General features: G+C 41.1%; 1 protein-coding gene across 1 annotated transcript in view; it reads left to right on the top strand.

Annotated features, from left to right (window-relative positions):
* The window catches only part of Prim2 (DNA primase subunit 2), a 225,859-nt gene that overhangs the window by 38,444 nt on the left and 164,843 nt on the right, over positions 1 to 22,572 (top strand). The window contains exons 6-7 of the mRNA XM_051153016.1: positions 7,052 to 7,147; positions 9,116 to 9,253. Coding sequence (XP_051008973.1) covers positions 7,052 to 7,147; positions 9,116 to 9,253 — 234 coding nt within the window. The remainder of the gene's footprint in view (positions 1 to 7,051; positions 7,148 to 9,115; positions 9,254 to 22,572) is intronic.

The following is a 22,572-nucleotide window of genomic DNA, read 5'->3' as shown; positions in this document are numbered from 1 at the left end:
AAAGACTCAGTTGTTTTTGCTTGTCTGTTTGAGTGTTCCCAAGTACAGTGTGCTATACTTGCATCTTTAATGCTGGCCCCACAGGCCTTTCACCTCTAGTACAGGTTTGCTTTGCATGACACTAATACCTAACCTCCTTCCCTCCCCAATCATGCCTCTTTCCATAGGGGATTCAAGGGAAGTTAGAACAAGATAGAGATGTCAAATTATATACGAACAGTGCTAGATAATTAGGACCCGACAAACAGTAAATAAACACATCACCATCTACCTTGTGGTTAGAGCCTCAAACAGGAATTTCTCTCACACCTTCATTTGTAACTCATCAGTCTCCACCTCTAAAATGTGTCCTGAATCTTTTCACTTTCATTTCCTGCTCATTCTCTTTTAATTTAGGCTGGCATTGTCTTTTTGATAACCAAGTTAAATCTCTTTCCTTTTAATCCCTCTTACAATTTATTCTGCTCTCAGTAGTCATTTAAAACCCAGTAAATAAAATCTTACCTTTCCTCCGTGATGCCTCTGTTGAGTGTCCCTCTCAGTCCTCGCACAGGGGGCCCAGGCCTTGGGTGCTTCTTTAAGCATCCCCTTCCCCACAGTGCACCATGCCTTCAGCTTGGCCTGTTTTTTTTTTTTTTTTTGCTTCAGGCATCTTTGCTGGTGTTCCTGTAGGAGATGCCTCTGCCTCGGGTTTTGTGTGACGAAGACTCGTCCTTCAAGGTTTTGTTTGTATTCCTTAAATGACTAGAAAGTATCCATTCTGAGGGCTTTCTCAGTTTTCAGGATAGGCTGTCAGCTGATGGCGTCTTAGGCTTATGTTTCACAGACAAGATTCATCGTTCTCGCTGGAGCTGTCTCTTGTAGGTGGTAGCAGGGTTAGGTACGGAGTAGGACTTCTGTCTGGAAGACAATGGATGGCTTCTAGGAAAAAAAAGCCAGATGAGATGTCATTTTAGGAATTTATAAGTTGATTTTTAGGGAAGAGGATTCTTTTTCCTGGAATATGATTTTTAGACTAGTGATATGTACAGTAAAATCATTGTTGGAGAAATGTTGAGGAAAATACACATCAGGACCTAGTTTAAAGGTCTGTGTGGTGCCTGGGCTGGTAGTTTAAAGTGCTCCACCAGGGGCTGGAGAGATGGCTCAACAGTTAAGGGCACTGACTGCTCTTCCAAAGGACCTGAGTTCAATTCCCAGTACCCACATGGCAGCTCACCCACCCTGACACCCTGACACAGACATATATACAAGTAAACACCAATGAATATAAAATTAAAAAAATTTTTAAAGTGCTCCACCGGCCATTCTGGTAGGCATACTTGTTTAAAGACTGAGGCCTGAGAGTGTGGACTCAGGTAGAAAACTTGTGGTCAAACCATATAAGCATGGTGGAATATTGTTATTGGATGTTTATAGAAGCCTAAACTTTGGAAAGCCATATTTACAACTTTGGAGGCCATTGTAGTAGAGCAGGATTTGCAAAGTGCTACATTCAACATTGTTATTTTGGATGGAAAGGAACTAATCAATACCATATATTCACATACATGGTATCTATATAGAACATACATTTATTTATTCTTTTGTGTTTTTATTTTCTCTTTTGTTTTCTTATGTAACATAGACTGGCTGAACCTCCTCAAACTTAATTATCTCTTGCTGCCACCTCCCAAGTACTAGTATTATACCACTATATCTGGCTTTATTATAATTACTATTAATTTTTAGTATATTTAGTTTAAATCTTAATTCCCTTTATTTTAATTTTTCTAGAGAGAGTAGGTAGGGCATATTTTAAGGATATAGTACATAGCACTGTATACTTATAAATAAATAAATATGGCTTTACATATGAGTTTAAGACACTTTATTGATGAGAATATTTTATGCAAGCCAGGTGGACTCAGTATTTCAGTCAGAAGAGTTATGTACTGATATAGCAAATGTCCTTGTTATAGAAATGCTGCCTGCCCATGCTGCCACAGTGGGCCAGCTGTAGCCTGCCCGTGCTGCCACAGTGGGCCAGCTGTAGCCTGCCCATGCTGCCACAGTGGGCCAGCTGTAGCCTGCCCGTGCTGCCACAGTGGGCCAGCTGTAGCCTGCCCGTGCTGCCACAGTGGGCCAGCTGTAGCCTGCCCGTGCTGCCACAGTGGGCCAGCTGTAGCCTGCCCGTGCTGCCACAGTGGGCCAGCTGTAGCCTGCCCGTGCTGCCACAGTGGGCCAGCTGTAGCCTGCCCGTGCTGCCACAGTGGGCCAGCTGTAGCCTGCCCGTGCTGCCACAGTGGGCCAGCTGTAGCCTGCCCGTGCTGCCACAGTGGGCCAGCTGTAGCCTGCCCGTGCTGCCACAGTGGGCCAGCTGTAGCCTGCCCGTGCTGCCACAGTGGGCCAGCTGTAGCCTGCCCGTGCTGCCACAGTGGGCCAGCTGTAGCCTGCCCGTGCTGCCACAGTGGGCTAGCTGTAGCCTGCCCGTGCTGCCACAGTGGGTCAGCTGTAGCCTGCCCATGTTGCCACAGTGGGCCAGCTGTAGCCTGTCCATGCTGCCACAGTGGGTCAGTTATAGTCTGCTTTGTGTCAATTTGACTCTAGACTTTAGTTGCTGTAGCAGGAGAGGACCAGGTAAACCATGTTTTTGCTAGGATTAACACATTACTTCTGCTCACAGTTTCATTGGCCAAAGCAAGTCATGGGGCTCTACCTGGACAGTCCTTCCTCAGGAGGAAGCTGTGCACGGTCAGCAGCAATGCGGTCTCCACACATGCCTCCATTTCTCTGGTTATGATGCACTCTGAAGTTCTTAATTCCCTTTCAGAATCTCCAGCAAAGTGACACGGTTTTCCTAGTTTCAGAGTTGATGAATACAAAAAAGGGAAAACAGCAACAGAAACCACCTAGTTAAAATCCTTAATTCTGTTAGGAAGGCTGGATGAGACAGCATGCAGAAAAGATTAAATATAAAGTATAGAAACAGAACTTTATCCAAATAGTGGGAGTCCAGTGCATTTTTTGGTTTGTTTAAAATTATGATTATGCTCCATGCTGTTGGAACCCTGAGGTACTGACTCCTGGCTGTGGGAGTGGCTAGTGTGAAGTGAGGACCTGGGAGTGGAGGTAACCAGAGCAGACTAGCATAGCTCAAATTTCAGGGTCCCTGTTGGCTGGAAGTCAAAGTTGAGCATCTCTGGAGTAGCCGCACATGTCACTTACAGAGTTGGACCCCTTTTAGAGCAGTGTGTTTACAAACTACTTTTCAGGAGAGGTGGGTTCTGTACAGGGTTGTGAGCTGTAGTGGTGATCTTGCTTGCTTTATCAGTACCCTTCCAGACCACGTCCTGTGGTAGTTCATCTAGTGAAATGATACATGTATGGAAATGGGTTCTTGTTGTAAATATTTCACCTTATTTCCTAGGAAAAAGCCATAAAAATAGAAACTAATCAAAACATACATTGCAGAGGGTAGTAATAAATATTGTTATCAAGAGTGCGTTATTTGGTAGATGTATTGTAGGTACCTCACAAACAGCATTTCCTTAACCCTGTCAAAGCTAATGAAATATGTACTATTTCTTCATTTTGTTAGTAGGATAGTGTAGCGCGAGCTAGTTAAAGATTCAGAGTTGAGTTGCAATGAGAAACCCTCTCTCAAGTTGATGATCAGGGCAGTTCAGTATACCTCCAGAGCAGTATAGGCTATCACCACTGCCCTTGGTTGCCTCCCAGAATATTGCCAAAGGCACGGTGTGCACAGGGTGTGCACAGGGCATGCACAGGGTTTGGGGCTGGAACTGATCTGGAACCCTACTCCTTCCCTGAGGCGTCGCTCTCAGAGTGTCTGAAGCTGTTAAGAATAGACTGGTAATAATGACCAAGATATGGGATTTGTGCCCCATTGGTGCACAAGTGGCAATTTTATCTTGAGGTTTACCATCAGTTGCTCAGCAGGAAGGAAATCATCCCTGGTACTGTAAACCTCGTGAGAGGAGAACCTACAGCTGCCACTTTCCTCATCAGTATAATCTCCTAACTACTCAAAGTACTCATCGTTATAAGCACTTGTAAATGCCCGTCATCACCGAAGCTTCCTTCTGCAGCAGGAGATCATTACAGAAAGCCACACTAGTTAAATGCAGACAACAATTGGCCGCGAGATGCCCAGCCCTAAATGATACTGTGCAAACACGCCTGGACCTTGGGCTAGAGGAACGTTGTAGAAGGGGGCAGGGAAGACTGCTGGGAGAGTGTGCTGTATAACCTCGATAGGGAAGCTGCGCCCACGAAATCTCAGCAGCATGGGTGCCTAAGCAGGACCTGAACAATTCCAACAGTGGTTGACATTCCTGCGTACATAGGGGAAGGATCGTGGGCCTGACTCATAGAACTACAATCAGTTAACAGCTGCTGAGAGAGGGAGAGTTAGTCTTTGCCAGGGATGAACTTGTTAACTGATTCTCCAATACCAAGTGGCCAGCCCAGGAAACGCTTGCAGGCAGCACTGAGCAGCAGCATGTATTTGTCTGCTCATGCATTCATATGTGTGTGTAACAACAATGGCTAGGGAAGACGGCCTGTAAATTAGAGAGGTTAGGGAGATCCGTGGTAGGCTAGGAGCGAGGAGTGGGAGGGAGGAAATGATGAAACGATGTTTTAATGAAAATGGAAACGTCATGTTCTTTGTCTGTACTAATGTTCTTTGTAAAGGGCCCACTCTGTCAGTTTTGCCTCACAGCCTGTAGCGGCCCGAAGCAGGAGGCAAAGCTCTTGCTCTTTCAGAGGGTGAGTGTGTTTTCTGATTGCTGCAAACAAACCTGCTCACATTTCCCAGGAGAGACCTAGAGAAAAGGCGGTACACACGGTTATTCTGGGAATTTGAAATAATCAAATAACTAATAGTTTATAATAGTGAGTGAAGTTTCTAATAGTCATCTTGCATTTAGTGAGTTTCCTTTTTAAAGTTTTAGTTGTAACTAGATAAATGAAAGCCAAAATATGAATGACAAATGGGTGACCTTAAATATTTAATGATTTTTATGTGTACATCTGTTTTGCCTGCATGTATGTTTTGTGCCACATTGATAGCTAGTGACTGAAGAGGTCATAGGAGAGCATTGGATTCGCTGAAACTAGAGTGATGGACAGTTGTGAGCCGTAATATGGGTGCCGGGAACCAAGCCTGGGTCCTCCACAGCAGCAGATGTGCTCTTGACTGCTGAGCCATCTCTCTCCCGCTCCCGAGTGAAGGTTTTAATTCACAGAGCAAATGTGATATTTATTCATAACAGGAAGTGACATGAAATTTTACATTAAATATATTAGGCTACTTTGGAAGGGTGAATTAATTTTATCTTTTTTCTTATATTAGTGAACTCAGTGCCTTGTAGATGCTGGGCAAGTGCTGTAGCACAGAGTTACATCTTCAGAGTGTGTTCCTATTTTCCTAAGTTCTAATGTAAGAAAGATAACTTTCTGTTTTGGGGGAGTGTATATAGGGTTCAGAGGAAAAAAAATCTTATTACATGCTTTTCTTGGTTGTTGTTGTTTCTGTTTTTAGAGACAGGGTTTCTCTGTGTAGTCCTGGCCATCCTGGGATCAGTCTATAGACCAGGCTGACCTTGAACTCACAGAGATCCCCCTGCCTTTGCCTCCTGAGTGCTGGGATTAAAGGTGTGTGCCAACAAGCCTGGCTCACTTGTTTTCTTAATCTTAGCACTTGAGAGATTAACAGAGATCAGCTGAGGGAGGCTAGTCTGGGTCACATGACACACTACAAACAATCCAAATACAGTTTAAAGGTTGATGTTGGTTGCTTTATGAGTGAATGCTGGCTGCTTGTGCCTTAGCTGTTCAGGTATGTGCTATCATCACTGTTTCTGCTTTTGTGGGTTTAACTTTGGGTATTTGTAGAAACCAGGCAAGTAGAAAGGGGCCATTGTAGTAGACAGGAAGATAGTAGTGAGGATTTCATATGATGTAGATCTTTCAATATTTACTTTTGTTCCACTTTTATCTTTACTTCTGAACCTTTTTTTTTTTTAAAGTGGGAGAAAATTTCTCTCTTTAAAAAAGTATGTATTTTAAAATTTATGTGTATAGGTGCTTTGCCTGCATGTATGTCTGTGCATCACATGTGCGCAGGGCCTATGGAGGTCAGAAGAGGGAGTCAGGGCCCCTGGAATTGGAGTTATAGAAGATTGTGAGCTACCTTATGGGTGCTAAGTGAGCCCAGGTCCTGTGGATGAGCAGCCAGTGCTCCTAACTGCTGAGCCCCATCTTCTTGTTTTTTTTTTTTTTTTTTAATAGAATTTTAGAGTTTAGAATTTTTATCTAGTTAGAGCTGTCAGTCTTTTTTTGAGGACATAATCAGTGTAAAATAATAAAACGTTAGTTGTTCCTTGAAAACGTACTCTTTTAAGTTTTAAGTGACTATAAACCTGAGAAATAAGCCATTCTTAACTTTACTAGATACTTTAACACATTTGCATAACTCTTGATTTGTTCAATGCAGCTCAGATTGGCCATGAACTCATGTCATGGTTCCCCACCTCCCAGTTATGAGATGGAAGACTTTAACCTGAACTTTTATTATGGTTCTTGCCTTCTGACTGTTGCACTTTCCCTCTCCTCTATTTTTATTTTTATGTTTGAGACTATTTTATGTAGCCCAAGCTGACCTTAAACTCTCTTGTCTCCACCTCCTGTGTGCTGGCATATAAGCACACGTGCATGCCTGGGTTTCTGTATTGTGAGGATCTTAACCCAGTCACACTCAGTAAGCAGTCCACTAACTGAGCTACCTCTGTAGGCCCTTTGCTGCTGTTCTTTTTATGTATGGCTTCAGATACTGGCAGGAAAAAAACCCTGAAAATATTGTAGTTAAATTTTCTGCCACATTTTGCCTTTGTTAGGGGTAGTAATTACTTAGCAACCATTTGAAATCTCAAGACAATCGGTATATTAATGTGTTTTTATAAAGTGTTTCTCTACAGCAGGAAAATGCTTTGTTGAAACTGAGGGGATTTGATTTTTAAGCCGCATAAAATGTGTTTCATCTTAGATAAGCGATGAAGAGCGCAGTCTGCGAGAACAGGAGATCATTGCATCCTCGTCAAGCCAGAGTGGGGTGAGGTGGGAGTTGGAGTCTGTTTATAAGGTATGAAGGCACCTGCTAAAGCGCCACCCTTAGCTTTACCTGCATGTTTAACTCACACATGTGTATAGTGCCTCATCAGCCTCTTCCTAGTGTGAACACATCTGGCTGCCACACTTAGGAAGTTGGACCAGCCTTCACACTGCATCCTTCTCACTCTGCTGGGGCTCCCACCCATCCCAGGGCATTCTATTGACGGAAAACCTTCTGGGCATTACTTGGGTTTCCTGTGTATGGTGTGGGGTGCCTCCCTTGTCTCTGTTTTTTTCTCTAATACTGTTTAATTGGTACTTTTCCAGAAACTTCTCTTGGCTCTTGTACATGCTTTGGCTTATGGCTTTGTGTGGTCTCATTGCATTTGGGTCCTGACTGTAAGCCAGCCTACTTGCTTTCCTAGGGAATGAGCCTTAGTGTATGGGGGTTGCTGTTTGTCTCACATCACCCCCTTCCCATTGCTAGACCCTCACTGTATCTGTTGCTTCTGCTTAGGTGTTTTTGTTTGCACTGTGGCCACCATAGTAAACTAGAGGCATGACTATCACAGCAAAGGACATGGCGGGTCATTTAGCTTCTATCCTCATTACCTTTCCCAGGTTTACAGATTTGGCCTGGGGGGTTCAGAGGAATTCATTTCACTCACTAAGTCATAAGCCAGTATCAGATGAGAGTAGACTCTAGACTGGACTAGAGCTTGCTTCCTAATGCAGTCCTCTTCTTTTGCCTGCATTGCACTGACTCTTCTTCCCCGTGCCTGTGTTGTGCCTAGTGAGCCACCTGTTCCATGCTGTGGCATACAGGGCTCCCTGTAGTTTGATGTGGTTTGATGTTCCACAGGCAGTTTTTCCTGTCCTTAAATAGATGATGAACTCTTTGGGGACATGAACTATGCTGTTGTCATGGAAAGCAGTACATTTGTCAAACATGTACTGCTTGAGATTATGGGCTGGAGACATGCCTCAGTGCCTATGACCTCTTAGTGCTCTACCAAGAACCCAGACTTGGTTCCCAGAGAGCGTGTTGGGTAGCTCCCAATTGCCTGTAAGCCCAGCTCCAGGGGCTCCAGCACCAGTCTAGACTCTGGACAGTGAACTACGATGTGCTGCTCAGAGCCATACGCAAACACACATGTATAAACATAATTTAAAAATAAATTAAATTAAAAAACATTTAAATGACACATGATATGTTCGCAGTAGAGGTGTTGCCAGGCACACTGATGGCAGTTGTGTGGAGTCCGCTGTTGCCTAAGGCTTGCGTGGGCAGGCAGTTTGGGAAAAGTTCCATCCTAAGCTTTTGCTTCGTTTTAAAAAGAATGAAAAAATATTTTCCAGAATGATGATTTTCACAGTCAACTAAGGCCGTATTATGGTCATAGTGGGATAATTCATAGGATTTAATCTTTGTTTCATTTTAAATAAATACTTAAATGCTGAAGCAGACTTTACCAGCAACACTGAAGGGTCATTAATTCCACTTCTTGGTGTTGAGAGAAGCTTTCACATACACTTCTCCAGTGGAGGAGTAGAGTCTTAGATGAGCAGATTTGGAATTGACTTTGATTACAAGTAACTTTTAGCACTGGATACCTTTTTTAAAAATAAAAATCAGGACAACACTATTTGACACACAATTCTGAATCTTCCATGAGGTGAATATAGTGCACTTAGAGGTTTTGAAATAGCAGTTTGAAATTTTGGGGTTTATAATCCAGAAATGTATAGGTTACAACTAAAGGCATTCTGTTTTGGCTCTTTGTTGTTATTGTCACTGTCTTTTCAAACACAAGCTCTAAGACATCTGTTTTTATGCTGCTAATTCTTCCTAATGCTCACTGTTTGGGTTTAAGGAATGCATTTTCCTCCCTTCATTGTGGAGCCGCTGGGACGAACGGGTTTCTTTACCTTACTGTGTGAAGACTTAGGGTCTCCTAGCAATAGTCACTGACTTGCTTCCTGTTTTGCTTTGACTCAGGTCCCCTTTGCGGATGCTCTGGACTTATTCAGGGGAAGGAAAGTCTACTTGGAAGATGGTTTTGCGTACGTGCCACTTAAGGACATTGTGGCCATCATCCTGAACGAGTTTAGAGCCACACTCTCTAAGGCTTTGGCAGTAAGTGTTGCCTTTTGTTTCTTTATTTGACATAAATCCCTGATGGTTTTTTTGTTCTGTGCTCTTTTACCGAGTAAAATAATTTAATTTTCATAGTGACATTTAGATTGCCTGCGGTATAGTTGTTAATTGTGGCATCCGTAGGTTTTTACATGTTAGCCTCCACACTTGGTTTTGTTATTGTTTCTTCTAATAGCACTAGCGGTTGACGGACTAATTATGGCAGTGGCCTCTGTGGGTTATTCACCAAATCATTTCTGCCTAGAGATGTGGCCCTTAAAAGCACTGTGGCCTTTGGTGGAAGTAACCTCTAGGTTTCTGTTGTGAACTGTTGTTTTTATCAGCAGAGGGCATCATAGAAACAATCTTTTCTAGCGAGCCATCTGTGACTCAGCTGTGCCCTCAGCTTAGAAGAAAGTATTTGTAGTTAAGGACTAAAATCACTGACAGGCTACTGCTGAGTAAATAGCCCAGTGTTATGTGACATTCGAGGGAGCTGTGTGTCGAATAAATGGCAGTATATTCAGTTTGTTGAACTCTTACTCCACTTAGCAATTAATCTAGGTCAGGTTTGTTGGAAACACCCTTATCAGTACTTAACTTTTTTTTCGTGAAGCTATGCATGTGTGGATGTGTGATGGTAATGACGGGACGTAGGGCCTTGTGTGTGTGCTAACACACGGACTACTACTGAGTATACTCTTAGCCTGACTACGTATTTAGATGTTAATATTCCTTCTTCGTCTCTAATTCCATGACACATTAAAAACCTTTGTAGTTGATCCTCTTAAATTGTTTCTTCATTTCTGTCCCAGCATGTATTTATAGATGACAGTAGTGATGTCATCACTATGGGCATATTTGTTTGTAGGTTGGGGTTCTCTTTCTCCTGTGGTTCTTGATTTTCAGTCCATTTCTCTGTTGGCATTTTGGACAGTGCTCTGTGTGAAAGAGGTACATTCTTTTCAGGACATTACTCAGTAGTAAATGCTGTCTACCAAATCCTAGAAGTAGCTCCTGTTTCTATAGTCACCCAGACCATGTATTTGAAAGCTTCTGGGATGTTGGCATCAATGTGAGGCTGCCATGAGGCTCCTCCTTCTTCTCTGTTTCTAAGGCAGAAAGCATTCTGATGCTCCCCTGCTTCAGGGATGTGGGACATACTTTTTACACCAGCTTCCCAGATGCTGCTCATAGAAACAAGTCTGTGGTTTCCTAAGCAATAGCAGAGTGTTAGTCTATAAATTCAAGAAGTCCAGAGGTTGTATGAGTGACACTTGTCCCCATTAGTGTTCCAGCTGTTTCTCTGCAGTTGTCTTTACCCATGTACATGTACATATGCATTGTCCTTGGTTTGGTTCTTCTTACAGTAGCAAAAGTGGGTAAGACATCATATCCCTGTAGCATACCATCCACAGAAGCTTATTTGTTCTTGAATTCTGTTCTTTGTCTTAGTATTTCTTACCCTGGAAATGGCTTAAGACACTTGCCATGTTACCCCTAGGACTGCTCTATCAAAGTACTGTAAACTCAGGGTCTCAGAAGACTCACTCCTTTTCTCTGACTGTGGAGGGTAGAAATGTGGGACTGAGGTAAAAGCAGGTCCGTGGCCATCTGAATTGTTGGAGAACAGCCTTTCAAGGCACTCCAAGTTACTGGCTTGTGACAATAAAGCTGTAGATTTCACATGGAATTCTATGTATGTGTCCTGAATGTCTATTTTTATAATAATACCAGTTTATTGGATTAAGGCCCCTGCTCTAGTATGTCTACAGTGGCCCCATTTCCAAATGTATTCACCTTGTGAGGCAGTATCAGTTACAGCTTTAACACATCAAGTGTGGGGGGAGGGCTCATTTCAACTGTATCGTATACCTAGCCAACTGTCATGGCTAAAGGACTGTCTGGCCTAGGGCTGTGGTTCTGCCGCTTTGTTTGGTGGTTCATGGGAACAAGAGACTCCACATGTTCCCAAATTGCAATATCCCCAGCAGAAATGCAAGGCTTGAGTGGAGGGGAGGATGCTGTGGTGGCAAGCCAAAGAACCTTTTAGTGTTTCAGAGCTAATTCTGAGTAGGTGTTTTACAAAGCCTAAAAACATTTGAGAATCTTTTACCAGTTCATTTTATAACTATTGTGGGGAGCATTTGCTAGACATTTGTCTTTCACACACTTCACAGTGTTGTATGTGTATTTCCTGTTTATCTCCCTGATATTACTTGTGGAAAGAAGACCATATGGCAGATTTTCACAAAATTTTACTTTTTCTCCCTATTGTCTGTGTAGAAAATGAGCATAAAGACAAAATTCTGTGTGTTCTTTTTTCCCCTTGCTCATTCTCCCCAAAACGTAACATTTTTTCAAAGATTTGAAGTGATCACTTTACAGAAAAAAGTATGTCTAAAACATCAACTTTCTGTAAACAATTTGAGAATAAGACCCTGCTCTTGTGACTTCTGGACCTTTCTGTGTGAGTCCTGTCAGCAGCACATTGTCCCTCACAGCCACAGTTGAGCTGTCACCTAGGCTTTGCCCAGCCTGCTTTCAGCTGCCCATCATGTGTTTGAAGAGTCCTAACCTAAGTCCCACATGCTGTGAGTTCTCTCTTCTAGCCTCGCTGAGCTGCACCCATTCTTAGCTTCTCCTTCACGCTCATGGACTTTTAAAAATGAAATAGTAGGCATTTTATAGAACATTTCTCACTTTAGCTTTGTTTAATGCTTCTGCGTGTTTTAAATTCAAGCTATGTATTAAACAAGAATGACAAGAGTGGTAGGTACTGTGTTTTTGTCTTATTGTAGGATAAGTATTGACACTTTTGGATAAGGGATGCTATGGCCTGATGATATCCACCATAGGTTACTTTGGATGCTGCTTGAGAACTACTTTGGAGAGTGTGGGGCAAGTGGAAGCAGTCCACATAGTCATTCAGATGAATTCACTAATTTATGCATATTGAGCCAACCTTGTCTTTCTGGGATGAAGCCAACTTGGCATATTATATAATCCTCCCAACGTGTTGTTGAAGTTTGCTTGCAAGTATTTTGTTAAAATCTTTCTATGTGCCTTAGTTACTATTCTGTTGCTGTGAAGAGATACCATGACCAAGGCAACTTTTATAAAAGAAAGTATTTAATCAGTGGCTGGCTTATAGTTTCAGAAGCTTAGTCCAGTATGGTAACAGGCATGGCGGGCATGGTGCTGGAGAAGGAGCTGAGAGCTACATCTTAATCTGCAGTCAGAAAAAGTGAGAATGGGCCCACCATGAGTGTTTGAAATCTTAAAGCTGAGTGACACACTTCCTCCAAAAAGGCCACACCATGTAGACTTAGCTTTTTCAACAACCTACTTTATTTAGGGTTCTTAAATGCTTCTACCTCCCTTCCAACCCACTGACCCAAAGGAGAAGAGAAAGATTAGTAGGAAAGGGTGTTGTGGACCTCTTTTGATGCAGTTCCTTGGGGGTGATTCCAGTCTTTGTCATCAGGACACTAGCAGACTGGCAAACAGCAAACAACAGCTGCGCTGGCAGGAAGACTCTGTCAAATTAGCACAATTCAGAAGTGGCAAGACCCCTCTGAAGCAGCACAGGTCAGCGGGAGCTGCAAGACTCAGACGGAGTGCTATGAGAGGTTCTCTGAAGTGTTTTTCTCTGCAAAGGGATGTGTAGAAAAGCAAACACCAGCAAATCAGGGAATCAATTGCAAAGCATAGGGTTGCAAAAGTGTTGTCTCACTGTCTGTAGGCTTCTATTTGTCCCTTCTCAGAGTCCACAAAGGATGTTTTCTAGCTGGCAAAAAACCCCCACACCTCTTACATGAGACAGCTTCCAGCATAACACCACACACCCTCTCACAAGTCTGTTTTCAGCTAACAAAGGTCATGAGTCTGTTTTCAGCAGTGGAAAAAAAACTCCCACACCCCACACTTGGGACCAAAACAAAAAACATATTCACATTACACAATTGAGTTTTTAAAGAAACCAGATAGTTCCACTTCAATACCCCCTAATCCTTCTAATCCTGTCAAACAGTGTTACTCCTTGGCATTCTGTATATGAGCCTTCGGGGGGGGCATTTTCATTCAAACAATTCTATCTATGTTCATCAAAGGCATTGGTATATAGTTTTCTTTCTTTCCCCTCCCTTCTTCCTCCTCTCCCTCCCTCCCGCTCCCTTCTCCTCTCCCTCCCTCCCCCTTCCTTTCTTTACCTGGTTTTGGTATCAAGATGATACTGGCTTCATAGAATGAATTTGGTAGTGATCCTTCACTTTCTATTTAGTGGAACAAGCTAAGAAGAATTGGCACGAGGTCTTCAGCAGATGCCAAAGACAGCACAAAGCAATGCAAAGACTATGCCATAACCACCACTCATGACATATCACCAAGTGACCAGTTCCCTGATAAGGGAATTCAAAATGTTGAGAAAGAATTTAGGGTCTTAGTATTCAAAAGAATTAACCCTCACATAGAAGAGTCAAACAGATGCATAAATTAAGAAAAAGTCTCCCTGACTTTGACAAGATAGTCTCTAAAATGCATTAGTAAATTGGAGTTGAAAGTTCAAAACATGGAGGGAAAATTTAGCCAAAAGATTGGAACATTGAAGGAGAGAGTCAGATAAAAACTACAAGAAACATTGTGTTCAGCAGAAAAGAACATGCAGGAGAATGAATTTCAGGGATGAAGGTCAGAGTCAGGACAATAATACAAATGGACATATAAGAATAAAATGTTAGGGCATATGAATAATAGTTTCAAGAAGTCTGGAACACATTCAAGAGACCACACCTGAGTTCTGATGGTGTACTGAAGGAGCACAGGTAAAACTAAGTGGCGTGCACAGACTGTTGGTGAAATCACAGGAGAAAAATTCAGAGGTTTACAGAAATAGGCTTTCAAGCACAAGAGACTTATAGGCCTCCAAGTAGACATGACCAGAGAAAAAAAACCTCTCCATGACATATTATAGTCAGGGTGTTAAAAATACAAAGTAAAGAAATTATCCTAACAGGAGAAGAAAAACACTAACTTACGTAAGAAGGCAGAAACACCAGAATTGCCCCAGGCTTTTCAACTGCAAGCATAAAAGCCACAATGAAAGAAGTATTTCAGGCTGTGAGGGTAAACAACTGTGAACCAAAAATATTATATCATGCAAAGCTATCTTTCAAAAATCAGGAGAAATAAAGGAATTTCAAGAAAAACACAAATAAACGCAGTTCATGACAACCATGCCAGCACTGCAGAATGTTCTTAGTGGAGTCGTTTATAGGGAGGAAGGTGGCATAACTACAAATAAACTCAGTTTTGAAGAAAAAACACAACAACACAGCAAACCCTCAAAACTAATACAGGAGCCAGAAAAGAAACAAGAATCCAGTGACCCAGGGCATCTGTTTTAATTAGAGTGTCTTTTGCTGTGATAAAATACCGTGACTAAAAGCAACTTGGGGAGGAAAGGGTTTATTCTGCTTACACTTGCATATCACAGTCCACCATTGAAAGGAGTCAGGGCAGGAGTCCCAGGCAGGAACCTGGGGGCAGACACTGAAGCAGAAGCCATGGTGGAGCGCTGATGACTGGCTTGCTCCTCATGGCTTGCTCAGCCTGCCTTCTATAGAACCCAGGACTTCCATTTCAGGGATGGCACCACCCACAATGGACTGGGCCCTCTCACATCAATCATCAGTCAAGAAATTGCACCGCAGACATACAGGTCAGTCTGGTGGAGCATTTTCTCAATTGAGGCTCCCCCCTCCAAAATGACTAGCTTGTATTAAGTTTATATAATAGCTTGCATAATTTGGTTTCTTTAAAATGTCCTTTAAAACTCCTTTTCTAAGTTCAGTTTGTCCAAAATATCCAAAGTTTTTCTAAAGTTTGCAAAGTCTCTCTAAAATATACATGCTCTTTAAATTAAAATAGCCAAAGTCTCTGTACAGTTCCAGAGTTTTTATAAAATTTCAAAGTCTCTTTAACTGTAGGAAAAAAAGTTATATTCTTATCCAAGAGGGAAGAACCAGGGCACAGTTACATTTAAATCAGTGCAAACCAAAGTTGAACAGTGCAAAGCTCAGATTCAAAGTCCTGTGGCTCATGACCTTTTTGTCTTCAAAGGCCTTGGCACTGGAGCTTCTTCAGCTTTGCCACCCACAGCACAACGCTGAGCGCTCAATGGCTCTTCCAGCCCAATGTTCCATGCTCCTTCTGCCATCCTCCCCACCCAACATGGTTAGCTCTATCTCAGCCACACCCAACTCCTTGCACCACTTTCTGCTTTAGGATCTCTGTTACTGTGATAAAACATCATGGCCATAGCGACTGGGGAAGGAAAGGGTTTATTTTGCTTATACTTCTGTGTAACAGTCCATCATTGAAGGACATTAGGGCAGGAACTCCTGGAAGGAACCTGTACACAGGAACTGAAGTAGAAACCATGGGGGGATGCTCCTTACTGGCTTACTATCATGGCTTGCTGAGCTGGCCTTCTCAGAGCACTCAGGACTGCCTTTCCAGGGGTGGTACCACTCTAAGTTAACCAGGCTCTTCCACATTAATTATCAATCAAGAATAGTGTGGTCAGGCGTTTTCTTAATTGAGATAACCTCTTTTAAAACAATCTGGTTTGTGTCAAGTGGATATAAAATTAGTTAGCACAATAAATCAAATTTATGAAAAATAACTAACTCCTTTCTATAGTAACCTTAAATGTAGATGGCTTCAACCCATCACTAAAAAGATACAAACTAAGGGTCCGGATGAAAAACAAGAACCCACTGTATTACTGTCTCCAAGAAAAGCATTTAACCAGCAAAAGATACCCAAATACTACTATCAAAGGATAGAAAACAGACTACTAAGCAAACAGAAAATGTAAATAAGATGTCATATTTATTTTTATATGAGACAAAGTAACCTTCAACCAAAAACTTACTAGAAGATATAAAAGGGATAATATATATTTATAAAAGATACAAACATTTGTACATCAATTACTGGAGCCTCTAATTTTATAAAAAAAATAAAGATATAAAAAAATCACATAGGTCCTGACACAATACTCTCAAATTTAGATAGGTCTTCCAAATTAAAAACAAAGAAATTTCAGAGCTAAAATATATAATTTGTGAACTGTACTTAATTGATATATACAGTGTGCTCCACCCAACAGCTTAAGAAGATATATTTTTCTCAGCAGCAATAGAACCTTCTCTAAAACTGATCTCATCATGGGGCACAAGTCAAATCTCAAAAAATACAAAAAAATTGAGATATACCATGTCTCCTATCAGACCGTGATTCAGTACAACTACAAATTAACATTAAGAAAAACAACAGAAACCACAAAGTACTTGGAGACTAAACAACAAAACTTTGAATGAATAGTGGGTCATCTAAGAAGTTAGAGAGGAAACTAAAGAATTCCCAGAGGCAAAAGGTAATGAAAATATCCTATTAGAACCTCTATATGCAGCCAAAGTAGTCCTCATGTTAAAAAAAAAAAATCTGAGAAATACCAAATAAATAACCTAATGGTGCACTTCAAGGCTCCCCAGAAACAGCAAGCAGAAGACCCTAAATTCAGTAGATAGCAAGAAATAATAAAGATTAGGGAAGAAACTAAAATAATTTAGATTAAAAGAGAACTACCCAAAGTCAGCCAAAGAAAGAGTTGGCTCTTTAAAAAGTTGATGAGATAGACAAACTCTTAGCTAATCTGACCAAAAAAAAAAAAAAAAAAAAAAAAAAAAAAAAAAAAAAAAAAAGAGGGAGGAGATGCAAATTAATATAACTAGAGATCAAAAGGATCCTATTAGTACTGACTTGAATGAATTTCAGAACATCATTTGAAATTACTATGAAAATTAGTATTCTGAAAAGCTAGACAACCCAGAATAGAATTTCCAAAGCATATCATGAGCCACAATTAAGCCCTGACGATATAAATAGTAGACCTACTATAAGCAATGAAGTTGAAGCTGTTACCAAAGACTCTCTTCAAAGAAAATTACAAGACAAGCTGGATTCACTGCTGAATCCTATCAGACTTTCAAGGAAGACCTCTTACCTTACAAAATGTTTTTGATTATTATCTTTTTTTTTTTTATATTAGAGGAAAGTTTATTCTTCCTGAGACTATGTGCACAAAGTTTATCTTTCAAAATAATCTTACAAGCCTTGTAAGTCAAGCAGTAGAAAATGCAGTAAAAGAACAAACAGAATTAAGGTACCAGTTTTGTATTTGGTTGAGAAGAAAATTACCCAACAAAACTCATATCTTTTATTAAATGATCTGTCATCAACTTCCAAGTTATTATATCCAAATAAAATAGTATGTATTTTATATATAAACAAATATTGATTATTATCTTTTAACTGAAGTATATTCACTATTGAACAGTGGTAGCCATTATAAGATGGGAATATAAAAATGGATGTGAAAGCAACAGAAGTAGACGTAGTAATTTCTGTGCCATTTGAGTAGGCTGTGTTGCATTTACCTTCTTTGGAATCATTACTAGAAAGTACTGGTGTTTTTGCTGGGAAGCTGTTTGCAGTAGGGGTGTGGAACAGAACTGTTTGGGGTAAATGAGTTTATGCTGGGTGTGTTGAACTTATGCAGTTACCAGTGTACTGTGATACATTGTTTTGGAATATGTATGTACATATGTGTTATATGTACATATTGTTTATATCTGTACATATTAATTTAGTAAATATTTTATTGACACCATTGAACAATAAATAGTGAGACATTTCTAGGTTCCTGATTCATTAAGTTCACTCATTGAAAAAAGCAAACCAGTAAATACATGTGAAAGTGTTTTGACAATTCCAAACTGTGATGTGCAGTAGCTGTTCAGTTAAAGGGGTAGACTTTGGTGAAAAATAATATGATAGGGGTCTTTTTTTTTTCTTTTTGATTTCATTCTACAGTGCTTTACACAGTATGCATTTTGTCATGGAAATTGATAGGGAAAGCTTTAATGATTCACTCATTTTTGGCTTTCTTTGGTGTCTTGTTGGCAGAACATGTTATTAGCATGTGTACCTGGAATTTTGAGCAGGAGAGGATTTTAGAGTTGTATCATCTGTTTATGGCCTTTACTTTTTTCTTCAGATATTAAAATACAACTTTAAGTTAACAGATAATTGTCTCAGTTCAGTCTACTATAGCACGTTATCATATACAGTGTAGCAAAAGCTGCAAGCATCACTTCTGCATGTTCTGGAGGCTGAGAGAACCAAGGGCCTTTGGACCTGGTGTTCGTGAGAGCCTGCTTCTGGATTGGCATGTGGATTGTCTTCGTGTTGCATTCTCAAAAGGTGTGCATAGCGAGAGAGAAAAGCACACACGCTTGTATTTTTTTATATAGGCAATAAGCCCATTTATGACCTAGTTATTTTCCAAATGCTAACAGACCATTGTTTGTCCTATTTATTTTGTATGGTGGAGCTTAGCACAGTGCTTTCTTAAAAGTTACAATACTGCCGAGCGTGGTATTACATGCCTGTAGTCACAGCGCTCAGGAGGCAGAGGCAGGCAGATCTCTGTGACTTTGAGGCCAGACTGGTCTACAAAGCGAGTCCAGGACAGCCTGGACTATAAAGAGAAACCCTTCTTGAAAAATCAAAAAAAGAAAAAGGAAAAAAAAAGTTACTTTTATTAACTCTGAGAATTTCATACATGCATACAGTGTATTTTGATCATGTTTACTCCTCTCCATGATGGTTTCTTATATAGGGAGCTCTCTATAACAGTATGAGTCGGATTTCTTTATTTTATCTATGTAGGTTTAATTCTAGAAAGGTTGAATGGCTTCTGTGGTGCTTTGATAAAATGGCCCCATAGGCCCATACGAAGTGGTACTATTAAGAGGTATGGCCTTGTTGGAGTAGGTGTGGCTTTCTTGGAGGAAGTGTGTCAGGGGGCGGTAGGCTTTGAGGTCTCAGAAGCGCAAGCCAGTCTCCTGCTGCTTGCATATCAAGATGTAGAACTCTCAGCTCAGTCTCTAGCAGCATGGCTGCCTGCGTGCCACCGTGTTTCCCGCCATGATGAAACCACTGAAGCTGTAAATTAGACACCAGTTAAATGTTTTCCTTCCTAACAGTAGCTTCAGTTGTAGTGTCTCTTCACAGCAGTACAACCCTAAGACAGCTTCCAATCTCTGTGGGGTGGGTCAGTAGAGAATGCAGGTCTTTTACCACGCGTCTCACCGGCGGCTGGCGTTCACTGGTGTTTAGACTAGGTCCACCCAAGCCGCTCCTTTGTGCTGTTTTCTGGGATCACCCGCAAGCAGTGTTTCCATGAACGTTTAGTACTTCAGTGGCTGTAGATAAAGATCATGCGGAGTCAACTTGTGACGATTGCTACCGAAGTCTGATGGGTTATGGGGACTGTATGCTTGGATGCTTTTTTTCCTGTAAAATGCAAGTGGGATGGCCATGCTTCAGTTGTGTACAAAATGAGCCCAAAGTACCTGATGATAGGTGCCAGTGTGACATATGTAAACCTTTCTAGACTCTCAATGATGATTATTTCTGACTTAAGAAATCCTACCTTTCAGTTTTTCTCTTTCTCCCTCATTTGTAGTAAAAGTCAGGCAGTCCTGCACTCGTCTGTAAGTTCCCCTCTTTCTAAACTTCTTCATCATATTAAGAATTGTAATTACCCATTTGAAGACTTCACTGCAAACTGCTTAGACCATAATGAATAGCCTTACACACTGTCTTCTTTCTTTTAAAGAAGAAAGAAGTAGTGTGTAGACTCATGAGTATGTGAAATGCCAATTTTATTCCTGTTGCTTACTTGTGATGAGAAAATATCAGCAGATTCAGTTGCTAGGAAACAGCTGATTCCTGAAATAGTTTTGCGAGGAGGGTACTTATAAATGTAGTTCTTCAACAGTTCTGCTCTCATAGGAAAAAAATGTATTCAGTCACTACGAAGAAAGTTGTATCACCTGTTGGGTTTTCTAGTTAAAATTTTTTTTGCACAAGGGGAGCTAGTAATATGAAAACTGTTACAGGATTGATGCAGCGCTGAGGGTGTAATTTTTAAAAAGTGACTGGACATTGAAAAGTAGTGATTGTGTACCTGTGTGACTTTGAGTTTTAGTTTTTTGATTCAACATTAATGAGAAGAAGAACTAGAGAGGAGGAGATAAAGTCTAGCACAGGTGGCACGTAAGAATTAACATCAGGAGAAACACTGGATTCAGTAAGCCAACTTTATCTTCTAGAAGTAGGATTGCCAGGTAGTAGATTAAGACACTTACGTTTGCTTCTTCATTTCAGTTGCTTAGTCTGTGCCAGAGAAAGAATACTGAAAAAGGAGTGTTTTTTTTTAAATTGCCATTTATTTTTGTCATAACTATAATTTTATGTTTTTGAAGCAGGGTCTCGTGCATATAAGGAAACACTGTGTTACTGAGTTCCCCCCAGCCCCTAGCAGAAAGATGTTTATTTAGTATCAAGTCAATAACTTCTTATAAGTATGCCCTGTGTCAGGCAAAACCACTGCTGGGGAGACAAATCTCACTGAGCTTTCAGAACACAGCAGGGGGAAAGATGTGAACAGTGCGTCTTGTGGTCAATGAAAAGAGAAGGCTGTATGAAGTAAAGACAGGAAACCGTGCTGAACTTGGTCTGGGAATTAATTGCACAGAGGGCTTCAAAGATGTCAGTTTTGCCTTGAGTTCAGCAAGGCGGTACCTTGACCATGTCTCTTTTGGAGGGCAGGGAGTGGAGAACATGACAGCTGCTTTATGCATTCTTTGCCTTGTCTGTATTCTGGACTGGTTGAGCCTGGCCACAAGTCTTCCTGCCTGCTCCATTCCTCAGCTGAGCACTGTTCACACCCAAGTTCCTAATTCTGTGTGTTCAGCTTCACTGCTTGCCTGTTTAATTGCACCTACACATACAGGACTTTTTCAGGAAGTATAGATTCTATCTTCTGATTTACACATGTTGAAAATTTGTGTCTTAGAAATAAAATCCCTTGGAAGCTTTTTCTCTTATTTAAATAACCCTGTGAGGTTAGGCTGGCAGTCCATGCTTTAAAAGTTGGAGCGATGCAAAAAATGTTTCCTTTACCATGCCTGAGTAAGTGCAATCTAAAACTCAAAAGAAAAAGGAAGTTGTGACTACTTGCTCCTATAGCTAAGCTGTCCAGGAGAGGTGGAACAGGGATAATGTGGTGCAAGCTTGACTTCCCTTAAAATATCCAGGGTCAGAGGGTTTTGGTTTTGTCTACGTTTTATTTTTATTTATTTATTTATTTATTTTAATGATTAAAAATTTGCATGAATGCGAATTTTGATTGCGTGTGTGTCTGCTCTCAGTGGTGCATATGCGGGGTGGAAGGGAAAAACTTGCCTATTTCTCCTTTAGTTTCATATAATGTTAAACCAGTTGTTTAATGTCGAACCTTGACCTTCACCGTTTCTCTAAAGGATTCTTTCGCTGGGTAATGGCGGTAGTGAAAGGCAAGTATTTTTCATAACCTGGACTTGAGATGGGTTCACAGTATTGTTGTGGCACAATACAGTCAGAGTATGTCTCTTAAATCCTCGTACACTTTTCCCATGGCCATGGCCTCTCAGTTGTGGTGATGAAGGCCCTAGCTGCTTGGCTTCATTCTCGGGCTGCAATTTGGCTGATCAGCTCTCTGCTCTCCTCATCAAGGCAGCTAATGCTTTCTCAGAGTTGCTGCTCTTCTTTGTTGGGGAGAGTAAGTATTTTATGTCACCAACCACTTTTGGTAGAGTCAAGCAATGGATTGTGATGCCAACTGTGTATTCACCATGGAGTGATTGGTTTTGCTGACTGTAGGTGAAGTGTAGCTAGTGGGCATGCACACTCTTCCACTCAGGGATGCACTGCTGGGAGGCTTGCTTTCTCAGGCATGCACCATGCAACTTCTAGTGAGTTGGAGGCACAAGGAGCTTGAGCTTTTTAGTTTTTTATTTTTTATTTATTCATTTTTCCTGACAGAAACTGGGTTGAGATATAAATTGGAAATCAGGACTGTTTTGAATCTAAGATAGCCTTGTGTGATTCAGGGCTCCATGGTAAGGGACTAGTAACTCTTATTTTTTTCTGTTTTTAGTGTTTTGAAATGATCTGGGTTGTCCTATCTTCATCACTTAAACTACTAAGTTCTGATTGATCACTCTTAAGAATTGAGAAGCAGCAACTCCTGGGGATGGGATGTTTGTTCCTTTGCCTTCACATATCTCAACATGCCAAAGTTTCCCTGTGGGAGGCAGCAAGGCAGGGTGAATAAGAGCATCTTTATTAAAACATAGAGCACT

This window comes from Acomys russatus, chromosome 11, assembly GCF_903995435.1.
Source record: "Acomys russatus chromosome 11, mAcoRus1.1, whole genome shotgun sequence".
Lineage (NCBI taxonomy): Eukaryota > Metazoa > Chordata > Mammalia > Rodentia > Muridae > Acomys > Acomys russatus.
The sequence above is the reverse complement of the archived record's forward strand: the minus strand, read 5'-3'. Positions and strand labels throughout refer to the sequence as shown.